Raw genomic sequence first — 13,585 nt, 5'->3', positions numbered from 1 at the left:
CTCAGGGTTGTTCTCCCCGGGCTTCAGAGGAGAGAGGACGCTTTCTCTGCTCCGGCAGAGGCAAGATGTTTTTCTGTAATCTACCAGCTTTGAAAAGCAAATAAAGCAATTTAGAGTATGTGCACGTATTCCTCATCATTCCGCTGTGCTTGGGACACTGCAATCAACATAAAATACACACAAGGCTCCGTGTCTCTCTCTCTCTCTCTCTCTCTCTCTGCAGCACAGCTCTTTTCTAGGCTTCTCCTGTTCTTCACCGCCTCACTTGCCTCCCCCCCAACTCAGGTGCGCAGAGCCCGCAGCAGCAGAGCACCGCGGGTTCTTCTGCGGGTGGCTCCACGCGATTTCAGGGCGAGCATTGATCAAGGAAGCGAGCTAGAAGGAAGCTCTCTGGCTCGTGCCTTGGTTTAAATAGCCTCTCCCCCCAACCAGCGGATTGGCTGGCTGGAACTTTGACATGGCTGGGACCTCCGGTGCTGCTCACTGCCATGGCACCCACCATCATTGCCTCGCTGGAAGTCCCCAGGCATAAATCAGGGGACATTAAAATCCAGGGACATTCTGGGGACAGACTTTGTCCGGGGACAGACTGGTGAATCCGGGGACATCTGGTAACCGTGGTCTACTGTGTGTTTGCAACTGTTTGCTTTCCAATTTAATTTGCACAGTCCACAGTCAAACAACACAAATCTCAATGCTTCCCCCCTGTAAAAGTGGGTTTACCCAATATGGGGATAATGCAGTAGTGGGAAATCAGACTCCACACTGGTGCACTAGATGTCGCAGATGATTTGTTTCAGTGTTTTGAGGTGACTGGATCAACTGCCACTTTGTACTCCTTCCCTTTCTATGCCCACTACTTTCTCTCCCCCCACTCTTATTCTCGTAACTACTTTTGGTGCACTTTTGCTTCCATTTCTCTTCCAGTATGCTATTAAGGGTGCTCCAAGAGCTTCTATATATTTCTTTTGATCTCCTAGAGTTGCAAATAACCAGCAAATTGCACAAGAACATTTACAATTGCCTGACTGTGTACACTTCTTGGGTGGGTATTTAAATCAAATAAATAAATAAATAAATAAATAAACAAAACAAAACAAAACAAAACAAAACAAAACAAAACACGTGCAACTATCTGTGCATATGCTCTGTCTGTACTTAACCGGCCTATCAAAATCAATCAATTACAAGATAGCGACAAACACAAAAGGGAAACCTACTGCCTTAAGGTACCAGGTATAATGCACGTATTAAATATGTATGTAATTCACTTATATACACCCAATTTTCTTATACAAAGTTAGTAATTTTGTTTAAAGCACTGTTACTCTGATTTGGTACATTTCCCCACTTTCTATTTTGATGGCACTATACATTACGTGTCTGAGAAAAGGCCATTTTCAGTATACTTAATCTTTAAGAAGAGGTTTTTACGAATACTTTTATCTTGATGAAAGTTTCACTCTGTTCCATAAGTGAGCTTGCACTTTTAATGACCTTATACTTTTCCCAGGTTCTTCTCTATGTGCATTTCCTTTTACGTTTTGCTGGAAGGGAAAGAAAAGAACACTAAACTTTAGAATATTTCCCTACATATGGGAATGTAGAGCCCTCCCACAAATGCTCCCCTGGAGAAGTGTTCCATGTTGCCAGACCTGGAACCCACTTCCTTTAACATGAATTTAGGGAACCATTTCTTAATTTTTGTACCATATATTTGTACAGTGGTAGTGCTGATGTTGTGACCCAACTCAGGCTAAGACCAGGAGGTGCATCCTGACCCACTAACTGACAACCTATGCTCTTCTGGGTTTTCTGCTTCCCCCACTTGTAACTGCTGATGCTGGGCTATTCATGTTAATGTGAGTTCCAGCTGGACCTCACATGCAGCTATGTAGTGACATACCTCTCTCCAAGTCCTCAGTGCACAGTGCACAAGTCTCAGATGACTGTGGAAGTGGCTTGTGTGCCGGGCTTCTAGATAACTATGTGTACTGTGGGAGCACCTCATGAGGTCTGAAATGGTCAAGCTGTTGCAAAGCATTTAGTACAGTGGCAGAGTGGTTGGCCAAGAAGCTTTGGGGTGAAAGGGAAGGCTCAGCAAAATGCCTGTGGGAATCCCTTCAGTGCACAGAAGTGCACCCAGGAGGTATTGCATTTATCACTATAGTCTTTTTACAAGTGAAACAGAACTTGCATCTGAGTGAACACATTCACAGCTCAGTCTCAGACAAGTCATCTCAAAAGTTCATTGAATACATTGAAACTACTCCCAGGTTAAGTGACTTTATGACTTCAGTCTTTCTTGGGGAACCAACTTAAATGACTCTTTTCCTCACTTATGCATTGAATATTGGGAAAGTCCATTCCTTGTGCCAGCTACAGCACTGAAAATACAAACAAAAAAATCCTACTTACCCCACAAGCGTTTTGTTAGTTGCTCCCCAACGAAGTAGAAGATTACCATTATAAGAAAAGATATGGAGATAAATACTGCCCGTCCTAATGGACTAAGCACTCCTAAAACTGGATATGCCCAAATCCCACTTGCATGGTTTACCCACATTATCCTAGAAACAAGGGGAGACAAAGTCACAAATAGCCATAAATTTTATAGGTAGATAGTTGATTTCTGAAGTTGCATGGAAAAACTATTCTATATTTGCTGATAATTTCAAATATAAAACTGTAAGTTAACTGCATAAACTTGGATTTTCTTAAAAACATAGAAGTACAATTCATACTTGAAAGCAATATTGATTTAAAAGGAGGACCATATGACCTATGAGTGTTTTACTTTTGCTAGATCATCTCCGTTTACTTTTGCTAGATCATCTCATTTCCCAAAACAACTAATTTTTCTTCATTAAAAAATAAAGATTATTCAACAGAAATTTCTGAGTGAAATGGGGGTGGGTAAGTATTTGTGAAGACTTTTTAGCATCTAGAAGAGGTATAAAGCATGTGAAATCTAATGTAATGCTTCCCACCATGTATAGTTGGTTTATAATTAATGCTTGACATGGTTAAAAATGGGTTTGCAGGTTGGTTTGAGGTAGCTATGGCTATAATCTCTATCAGCATACCAACCACAGAACCATAAAAACACCAGACAGCAACAAGTACCGTATTTTTCGCTCCATAAGACACACCTTTTCCCTCCTAAAAAGTAAGGGAAAATGTGTGTGCGTCTTATGGAGCAAATGCAGGGGGAGGCAGGCAGGAAAAGCCCCCAAGAACCGCACACAAGCTCCATGCAGCTCTTGCGGGCTTTTCCCCAGGAGGGAGAAGGGACTGACGCGGCCAGTCAGTCCCTTCTCCCTCCTCATAGAAAATGGATAGCGCTGGCTGCCTTGGCTTCTTTAGCCTTGCGCAGCCTCTCCTGGCTGGAGAGGCTGTGCAAGGCTAAAGAGGAAGCCAAGGCAGCCAGCGGGATCCATCCAATATTTTTTTTCTTGATTTCCCCCTCTAAAAACTAGGTGCGTATTGTGGTCCGGTACGTCCTATAGAGCGAAAAATACGGTATATAGCTTCCTCTTCAGAGCTCCAGCAACTGCATGCTTAGGAAGCTAATGTAATGGGCACTGAAGGGCAGCTTTATTGAGCCCTCAAGCTTCTATTCTTAGGAACCTAAAGGAATGATATGCAGTTTCTGAACTGTGTATTTACACCAGCTACATGTGCTACATGTGGCATCTGTTGTCAAAATTTAAGACTAAAAAAGCTATTTGCCTGTGCGCTGCTCATGATATATTAATTTACCTAGTCAAAAATACTAACTAAATGGCTACACTAGAATTAATCTGTGCCTGCTACCACAGAAATGGTATTTTAAGGTCTTGCATAAATGGATCAAAGTAATGATAATAGGACTATGCTTATGGTAATTAAAGAAATGGTAATGGAGCAATAGGCATTAGCAGTGTAATATTTACTTGCAATATTTTATGGCTGCATAAACATTCCAACGAATTACAGAAAATTAGTTCAAAGAAGCAAAAAATTGTTAGAAATGTAATACAGTGGAACCTTGGTTTTCAAATGTAATCTGTTCCAGAAGACCGTTCAACTTCCAAAATGTTCTAAAACTGAAAGCAGAAGCCTCAAAACAATAGGGAAACTCAAAATGGGATGTTTGAATTCCGAAAATTGTTTGAAAACCAAAGCAGTTACTTCTGGGTTTTTGGCGTTCGAAAGCCAAAATGTTCGACTTCCAAGATGCTCGAAAACAGAGGTTTCACTGTATAATTACATTGCATCAATTACAAATTCTTTTAGGCTATTTTGAAAATGATGTGTGATCAGATCATCATAATTTATTGAGAAATTTGATAACAGCAAAAATGTTAATAGCTGCTAAATGGCACATTCATAAAATATCAACGAAACAAGAGTTGCTTAATAAGATACCAACACTGCCATGACCTTTAAACTTGTTAAAATGGTATGTTTGAGAGAAAGGAGACAAAACCAATAACAATTTGGGAGGCTCTGGTCTAATTTTATTAATTGTATGAAACAAATAGAATATTGAATATAAGCATTTTCATATAGTTTTATACTAGATGAGTTTATCAGACAATTTATGATAAAATGATGTTGTACGTTTAAAGTATCTTGAGATCAACATGATAAATATATTAAAATAGTTATTGTAAAGAAGCCATTAAACATACGGATTCCAATAGGCAGCATGCACAATATGCTTCCTATGCTTTTTAAAATTTATTTAGATACTTGATACCTACCATGAGAGGTATACAACTGCAAAGGCGCAAAGTCCCAAAATTCCTCTACATCTACGGGGATACTTATGATCACAAATGAACAATTCTATGAAAAGCAGTGGGAGGATGGTGGTATGCTAAAAAACAAAACAAAAACACACACAAATATAAGTGCTGGAAACATATGGCAAATCAAAACAAAGTTTTATTGTTTGTTGTATTGTTTTCAGTAGTTGTATTAAATTACAGTTTTTTGAACTTCTGTTCCATGTTTTATTCCAAGTAAATATTTTTATAGTCTAGCTTAGTGGTTCTCAAATTTACTACCCGTAGGGCCCACTTAGGATGGTTGAAAATGACTGAGGTCCACTGTCATATGCAGGGGTAGCAGCAGTTACAAAATAGTGTCAGATGACAGCATTTTCAATCAGCTGGCAATTACTGGCATCATTTTCTATGGCTGTCTGATCCATCTTGGGAAATTTATTAATTCTTTGCCACAGTGGTTTCCTCCCTGACACAAACAGTTCCTTAGCTCAGTTTCCTCAAGCTAAGTCTTCTTCTTTGGCAATCACTCGTAATATCACACTCTGAGTGAGGACAAAATTTGGTGCCCCCCCCCCCCAACTTTTAATAGGTACCTGTATAAACATGGGTTAGACTTTGTTATTAGTCCCCTCAGCTCAGTAGGGGAATCATCTGCACTGCCCTAAATCCGCCGCTGTCATGACCTGCTACACCTATTATTCTGCTGTCTCTTTCAAAGGCCCAGGAGTTCTGTTGGGGTGACTGGTTGTCAACCACATACATGTGTGTTTTTGCTTTCAGAGCCTATTCTAGCCCTGAGAATGTCCAAAAGAGGCTTTGACTTTGTTGTTTAGAGTTAGTATATAAAATAACCCTTTCCCACACCGTAGTTCAATTTCGCTTTGACTGGTGGAGTAGGTGGGGGTAGTGACCCCTCCACCACTCTCTTTTCATGCAGGCTCTGGGGAATGTCAGGGAGTAGTCTCAGCCTGCACAAGTGAGACAAGGGCTGTCATGGTATAAAAGGTAAAAGGTAAAGGACCCCTGGACAGATAAGTCCAGTCAAAGGCGACGATAAGGTTGCGGTGCTCATCTCGCTTTCAGGCCGAGGGAGCCGGTGTTTGTCAGTAGACAGTTTTCCGGGTCATGTGGCCAGCATGAATAAACTGCTTCTGCTGCAACGGAACACCGTGATGGAAACCAGAGCACATGGAAACACAGTTTACCTTTCTGCCACAGCAGTACCTATTTATCTACTTGCACTGGCATGCTTTCGAACTGCTAGGTTGGCAAGAGTTGGGACAGACCAATGAAAGCTCACTCTGTTGCGGGGATTCGAACCACCGACCTTCCAATCGGCAAGTCCAAGAGGCTCAGTGGTTATATGAAGCAGCTAGCAGCGGAGGAAGGGTGAGTGGATGATGTCGTCTGTTTATGGTGGGAATAAGGAGCTATACATTTTAATTGGGGCTACCTGAATGATGTGCTACGTGCCCTCTCCTTCCTTCCCTTTGCTGTAGAGTCCAAATAATGTATGAGAGATATGTTTGCATAGTGGTATAAGGGAATTCAAATTCCTGTGTGTAGAGATTCCACAGGATTCAGTGGCTGCATTCTTGCTGTGTGCCCCACAGTAGTTTGGACATAATAGGGTGGTCCATTTAATTTAATCCTAGAAGCATGTGCTTCTGATCTCATCTTTGGCATGCTCCAGAAGAGGAAATGGGAACACATGACCCAAAGGTTCACCACAGCTTATGCACACAATGTTAAATAATCATTTCACCTATTACATTTGAACTGACCCTTATACCTAAGTTCTGCAAAATATTATGATCAGATAAACAATAAATGAACTGAACACAGCAAAAGAGATACCTGAAAAACAAATGGTGTACACTTACCATAGTATGATTAAGCCAAATTGGATTAACGTCATCCAGCTGTAAAGGATACACTAGTTCTCTGTCATATACGTAAAGGCTCCAGAAAGCAACAGGTACAAACTGTCATTAAAACATTTGACAATTAACACTTGTATCCTCAGACAAATAGTAACAATATACAGTTAATGTTTTTCCAAATCAAAGTATTTGTTAACCTTTCCCCTTCTTTCTTACCGCAGCTCGCTTATTACAGTGAATAAAACCTGACTATTGTGAATATAGTTTTCTTCTATTTCTCCAGATAAAAATAATAAAAAACCTTAGCATCAAACACTCTGTATTAAGGTTCAAGCTTTCTTGTTTTGCAAATAAATAGCTGCAAGGAAACCTAAGTAGTGAGTTTAAGTGTTTGTCCACATTTGAGCATCATTTAGCCATGAATCCCTTTCCGTCTCACCCCATTTGAATTAGACTGGAGTAGTCCACATCGAAATGTATTTGCATTTGTATATGAGGTACAGCTTCAGACTTTCCCCTTCATACCAGCAGGGGCACCCTCCTGTGTTTGTCACCTTCTAATTTGTTTATTTTGTTATGCCAATTAAGTACTGAAAGGGCCCATAGGCAGTTAGCTTGGTGTGAACTTTTAAGTTTTTCCCAACCAGGAAGTGTGTGTGTGTGGGGGGGGGGGGAGAGCAAGCAGCACAGTCATAACTGTAAATTCTCAAAGCACACTTATCAGATAGCTGTACAATATCTGGTGCAGAATGTTTAATGTACAGTTTTCTGGTTTTGTGCAAATCTTGAGGGAGCAAAAGAAAATATACACACACAGATAAGGCTACAACCCTACATTCAGCAGCATACTGGAAATAGTTGTGAGCACAGCTAGAAAATAAATTAAAATACAGTCAACAATCTTCAGTAGACAAAATATTGAAATTCCATATAAGCAAATGCTTGCTTTTTTGTTTGTAGCAGCGCATATGCTAGTTGTGCAATCATGCTGGAAGGACTCATTATCTATTGTTACCTATCATTAGAAGCATGGATAATTATATTGACTAGTCAGAAAAACTAACTAGTCAAGTTCAGGCACAAGGACAACAATTTTTTTTTAAGAAACTTGGTCTGATTTTATTGATTTTATTAATGAACAGGATGAGAGGATGAACCCATCAAAGACTCAGAGAATTGTGAAAATATATGTTTCAATAATATATGAACAATAACAATTTAATAATATTCATTAATATGAATGGCTGTCAAAGTTTTCATTCCGGTGGCGGATAACCCATTCTGAATCTGACCGGACACAGGTTAGGGCTCAACGTCGAGCCTACCAAGTGGCGATAGCGACGGCGAAGAAGACTTTCTTCACTGCCTCTATTGCATCTGCAGAAAACAGCAGCAGGAGACTCTTTCAGGTGGTTCACAATTTAGCGGAACCACCTGTAACATCGGAGCCCAGTACGGGCCACATGTTCTCCTGCAATGATTTTGCAAATTTTTTTGCAGATAAAATCGCTCAGATTCGGGAAGAAGTAGACTCCACCGTGGGAGCAGGGCCGGGGCGGGAGAGTGCTAGAGTCCTGTCTGGTCAAGTTGTGTGGGATCAATTCCAATCTGTTACCTCCGAGGATGTGGACAGGCTGCTTGGACGAGTGAAGCCAACCACCTGTCTCCTGGATCCTTGCCCATCCTGGCTTATAAAAGCTAGCCGGGAAGGACTGGGCGATGGGCTTCGTGGGGTGGTGAATGCTTCCCTCCGTGAGGGAGCCTTCCCAGACCCGCTGAAAGAGGCGGTTATTAAACCGCTTCTTAAAAAACCATCTCTAGATGCGGCCACGATGGCCAATTATCGCCCAGTCTCAAACCTTCCATTCTTGGGCAAGGTGATTGAGCGAGTGGTTGCTGAACAACTCCAGGCACGCCTGGAAGAAGCGGACCATTTGGATCCCTTCCAGTCGGGATTCAGGCCTCATCATGGGACTGAAACTGCCTTGGTCGCACTGGTTGATGATCTCCGGCGGGCTAGGGACAAAGGTGAGAGCTGTTTCCTAGTTCTGCTGGATCTCTCAGCGGCGTTTGATACCATCGACCATGACATCCTTCTGGACCGTCTTGAGGGGCTGGGAGCTGGGGGCACTGTCATACAGTGGTTCCGCTCCTTCCTCCTGGGCCGTGTTCAGAAAGTGGTGGTGGGGGATGAGTGTTCAGACCCCTGGGCTCTCACTTGTGGGGTGCCTCAGGGTTCTGTCCTCTCCCCCATGCTTTTCAACATCTACATGCAGCCGCTGGGAGGGATCATCAGGAGGTTTGGGCTGGGTGTTCATCAGTATGCAGATGATACCCAGCTCTACCTCTCTTTTAAATCAGAACCAGTGAAGGCGGTAAAGGTCCTGTGTGAGTGTCTGGAAGCGGTTGGAGGATGGATGGCGGCTAACAGATTGAGGTTGAATCCTGACAAGACAGAAGTACTGTTTTTGGGGGACAGGAGGCGGGCAGGTGTGGAGGATTCCCTGGTCCTGAATGGGGTAACTGTGCCCCTGAAGGACCAGGTGCGCAGCCTGGGAGTCATTTTGGACTCACAGCTGTCCATGGAGGCACAGGTCAAATCTGTATCCAGGGCAGCTGTTTACCAGCTCCATCTGGTACGTAGGCTGAGACCCTATCTGCCTGCAGACTGTCTCGCCAGAGTGGTACATGCTCTGGTTATCTCCCGCTTGGACTACTGCAATGCGCTCTACGTGGGGCTACCTTTGAAGGTGACCCGGAAACTACAACTAATCCAGAATGCGGCAGCTAGACTGGTGACTGGGAGCGGCCGCCGAGACCATATAACACCGGTCTTGAAAGACCTACATTGGCTCCCAGTACGTTTCCGAGCACAATTCAAAGTGTTGGTGCTGACCTTTAAAGCCCTAAATGGCCTCGGTCCAGTATATCTGAAGGAGCGTCTCCTCCCCCATCAGTCTGCCCGGACACTGAGGTCCAGCTCCGAGGGCCTTCTGGCGGTTCCCTCACTGCGAGAGGCCAAGTTGCAGGGAACCAGGCAGAGGGCCTTCTCGGTGGTGGCGCCCGCCCTGTGGAATGCCCTCCCATCGGATGTCAAGGCGATGAACAACTACCTGGCATTCAGAAAACATCTGAAGGCAGCCCTGTTCAGGGAAGTTTTTAATATGTGACATTTTAGTGTATTTTTCATCTCTGTTGGAAGCCGCCCAGAGTGGCTGGGGAAACCCAGCCAGATGGGCGGGGTACAAATAATAAATTATTATTATTATTATTATTATTATTATTAATGCATTATGGTGATGGAATTGATTGCTTTTACTGCCTGTTGTTCAAATTCTTAATAAATAAATAACATTGAGGAAGCAGTGTATGTGAAAAGGGGAGTAGCAGAAAGTGATGAATGATGCACCCACCATAAAACACAAACAAATTTTTTTGTGACCCCAAGCAAAGCATCTTGAAGCCCAATTTCCCAATTTACTGGATTATCTCCTTATCAGATAGACCTAAATTTACAGGGGGAAAGTATCAAGATTGGTGTAGTCTGGGAGTAATATGTATGCTTTGCAAATTAAATGGACAAACAGTTGCAAACAGAACAGTAAACTCATGTGGACAAGCCCTTATACACACTCTGCCACGCAGTCCTGCCAAAAATGTTCTCTGAAGTTGCCAGAGATGCCAATGCAGACTTTCATTGAAATGCAAATAGTAGCTTTGGACAAGCTATTCTTATTGAAACCAGGTTTCCCTACTGCTTCTTTTTACCCGGTTTTTCTGCCCCAGGTAAAGCCTCCAGAGGGGTGCTATTGAGGCTCCCAGCCTCAATGGTGAGGGGGTACCAAACTGGGAACTAGATGCCTGGAGGAGTCTTGAACCTACTAGCCTTTCCCCAGTGGCATCTATGAATGCTCATGCTAGACTATCATTAACTATTCTATAGGTCTGTTGGCTTCATTATTAAAACTGAACTATCTGGGCTCTTCTTCTCAGAGCAAAGTTTTTCCTGATTTAAATGATAATGTGGTGGGTTTTAAGAATGGGATTTGTAAAGCCCCACACTCATCTTAGATTCAAACCATTTGGAGGGAAATCATCCCTTTTTAAATATACCAGGTGACAATCTACTCAGCACCCTTGGAATGCAGCAAGATAATTAAATGAAAACAACACAACAACAACAGTTACTTTTTGTATTTTAAGAATGATCAATGCTGTTGGTTTCATTTAGACATGCCAGGCTCTTTGTGACAGTCTTTTAGAAATCTGGAGAACATCGCCCATCAGACCTAGCCAGCAGGGATAATGGAAGTAGTTCCAAACATCAGGATGCATCAGGTATGAGGAGCGCTGTTCTACAGTACGCATGTATTTCAATAATAGAAACAGTAGTTACTTACTAAGCCAATAGGAAACACATATGAAGAGAAGATGAAATCTCTGAGAGGCACCACCAGTGATGATACTCTTTTCTCTAATGAAGGCATGCACAGAGCTACAGTATCAGATATGACACATAACAGATACAGGATTGTCTGTAGAACCTATGAAATCACAAAGAAGCTATTAGAAATACACATGGGGCTCAGTATGTATATTTTTTCCTTTTCTGGTTTAGTTTCTTAACAAGGGATGAACACACCATACATTTAAAGCACATTGCTTCCACCCACCCCCTGAAAAAAGAATCCTGGGAACTGTAGCTTACTCCTCACAGAGCTACAATTCCCAACACTCTTAGCAAACTACAGTTCCCAGAATTCATTGGCTGCGCTTTAAATGTTTATTAGGCGTACTCAGCCAAGGAAAATAATTTGAAGCATATTACTGGTTGGTTCAGTCTATTATCTATTACAGTGGTGCCCCGCAAGACGAACGCCTCACAAGACGGAAAACCCGCTAGACGAAAGGGTTTTCCGTTTTGGAGGCACTTCGCAAAACAAATTTCCCTATGGGCTTCCTTCGCAAGACGAAAGCCCATAGGGAAATCTCTGGGACAGCGGGGAAGCGCAGCGCGTCTTCCCCACTGTCCTCGGACCTCCTCCGAAGGCTGGCGGTGGGGCGGAGGTCTCTCCGCCCCACCGGCAGCCTTTGGAAGGCTGCTCTGAAGGCTGCCGGTGGGGCGGAGAGCCCTCCTCCCGCCGCCAGCCTTGGGATGGCTGCTCCGAAGGCTGGCGGTGGGGTGGAGAGCCCTCCTCCCGCCGCCAGCCTTGGGATGGCTGTCCTGAAGACTGGCGGTGGGAGGAGGGTTTTCCTTCCCACCGCCAACTTTCAGAATGCTGTTCTGAATGTTGGCGTGGGGAGGAAAAACCCTCCTCCCACCGCAAGCCCCGGGAACAGAGGAGAAACGCTGCGCGCCTTCCCCTCTGTTCCCGTACCTGTCCTGAAGGCTTGCGGTGGGGAGAAAAGCCCTTCTCCGCACCGCCAGCCTGGCAAGCGGTCTCCATAGGAACGCATTAATTGATTTTCAATGCATTCCTATGGGAAACCGTGCTTCGCAAGACGAAAAACTCGCAAGAAGAAAAAACTTGCGGAACGAATTAATTTTGTCTTGCGAGGCACCACTGTATCTAAAGGCCTTTATATTTCCCTCAGCAACATTGTATCTTAACGTAAACAAGATTTTATGTGTTAAAGTTGCTCTGAGTTCTTTTTTTGGGGGAAATCATCCTTATCTATTTATGCCCGCCTTTTCCCCTGTAGCACCTTAAAGACCAACTAAGTTAGTTCTTGGTATGAGCTTTCGTGTGCATGCACACTTCTTCAGATACACTGAAACAGAAGTCACCAGACCCTTCTATATAGTGAGAAGGTGGGGAGGGGTATTACTCAGAAGGGTGGTGGGACTGGGTGATTGGCAGATAGCTGTGATGAGCCTGTTGACGACTCTTAACGACTGCAATAGGTCTTCCAGGAAAAAGCAAGGGGTGAGAAGGTGAAAAATGGCTTTGTCATGTATAATGAGATAAGAATCCAAGGTCTTTGTTCAGACCAGGTCTCTCCATGGTTTTAAGTTTGGTGATAAGTTGCAATTCAGCAGCTTCTCTTTCTAGTCTATTTCTGAAATTCCTTTGTAATAGAACAGCTACCTTTTCCCCTGACAGGGACTCAACAAATAACAACAACCACAACAATAAACGGGGGCATGCGAGTCATAGCGTACTTGGAAGTAACGGATGCGAGTTAGGGTGATGTCTAACTAATTATCACGTTTTGCTATAAAACTCACGGGGGGAAGGGACACACAAAAGAAACTAAATTTACCTCAGCGGGTTCACCCGCCCTAACCTATTTCAACTCTCTCTCTCTCTCTTTCTCCCCCTCCCCCACCTTCCCGCGCGCGCCGCCCTGCACGTGCGGCCAAGGAGCGCTCCGTCTGCGCACGCGCGGCGCCCTCCCGCCCTCCCTCGTTCCCTTTTCGCAGCCGCCGCCGCCGCCACCACCACCACCTGGTTGAGGAAGGTCAGGTGTTTCCAGGAGCCCCCGTAGGTGACGTCCGGTTCCTTGCGGACCGACCTGGGAAACCCCGCGTTCTGGCTGACGGCGAAAACCGCCCAGAGGAAGCAGAGGAAATGTAGGAGCGCCGCGGCCCGCTGGCCCCGCAGCGGCACAGCCATTGTGGCTCAGCCAGCGCTACGCCGGGCGAGGGGACTCGTATGGATGTGGTGGAGAAGCGGCAGCGGCGGCGGCGGCTGCCCATCCGCCCGCGCTGGCTGGAATGGCGGGTCCGGGCCGCAACCCCTCGAGGCCCAGGCGCCACCAACGGCGGCCGCTCGCGCCGATGGTGCCTACTGCGCAGGCGCTGCAGGAGGTCGTCGGCGCTCAGCCTCCCGCCGCCATCTTTTGGCGCCTTTCTGCCTCGACTGAGGGGAGCCTGACTGGCTCCTCGCGACGCCTCCTCACCTCACAGAGGGTGGACCGTACCAT

At 44.5% G+C, this 13,585-nt stretch overlaps 1 protein-coding gene across 2 annotated transcripts; it reads right to left on the bottom strand.

The window, feature by feature from the left end:
• Positions 1–1,476: 1,476 nt before the first annotated feature.
• LOC307217922 (androgen-induced gene 1 protein-like) lies at positions 1,477–13,277 on the bottom strand. Of its 2 annotated transcripts, none has more exons than XM_079979988.1 (6): positions 13,105–13,277; positions 11,059–11,202; positions 6,659–6,760; positions 4,749–4,864; positions 2,419–2,570; positions 1,477–1,547 (listed from the first exon to the last, which is right to left on the bottom strand). In XM_079979988.1, exons 1-6 carry the CDS (start codon positions 13,273–13,275, stop codon positions 1,522–1,524), a joined length of 711 nt encoding a protein of 236 aa, XP_079836114.1. In that variant the 5' UTR covers positions 13,276–13,277; the 3' UTR covers positions 1,477–1,521. The 2 variants fall into 2 exon arrangements, with proteins under 2 accessions (XP_079836114.1, XP_079836115.1); XM_079979989.1 differs by having other exon boundaries at positions 13,108–13,277.
• Between the last annotated feature and the right edge of the window lie 308 nt (positions 13,278–13,585).

Source organism: Podarcis cretensis (assembly GCF_951804945.1).
Source record: "Podarcis cretensis genome assembly, chromosome: 6".
NCBI classification, from domain to species: domain Eukaryota; kingdom Metazoa; phylum Chordata; class Lepidosauria; order Squamata; family Lacertidae; genus Podarcis; species Podarcis cretensis.
This window is presented reverse-complemented; position numbering and strand designations above follow the sequence as displayed.

Coding starts and splice junctions, on each gene's coding strand:
- LOC307217922 (XM_079979988.1), bottom strand. CDS start 13,275: ATGGCTGTGCCGCTGCGGGGCCAGCGGGCCGCGGCGCTCCTACATTTC. Junction 2,571..4,748: donor GCAGTTGTATACCTCTCATG/GTAGGTATCAAG, acceptor CCTTGTTTCTAG/GATAATGTGGGTAAACCATG. Junction 1,548..2,418: donor ACTAACAAAACGCTTGTGGG/GTAAGTAGGATT, acceptor TTTCCCTTCCAG/CAAAACGTAAAAGGAAATGC.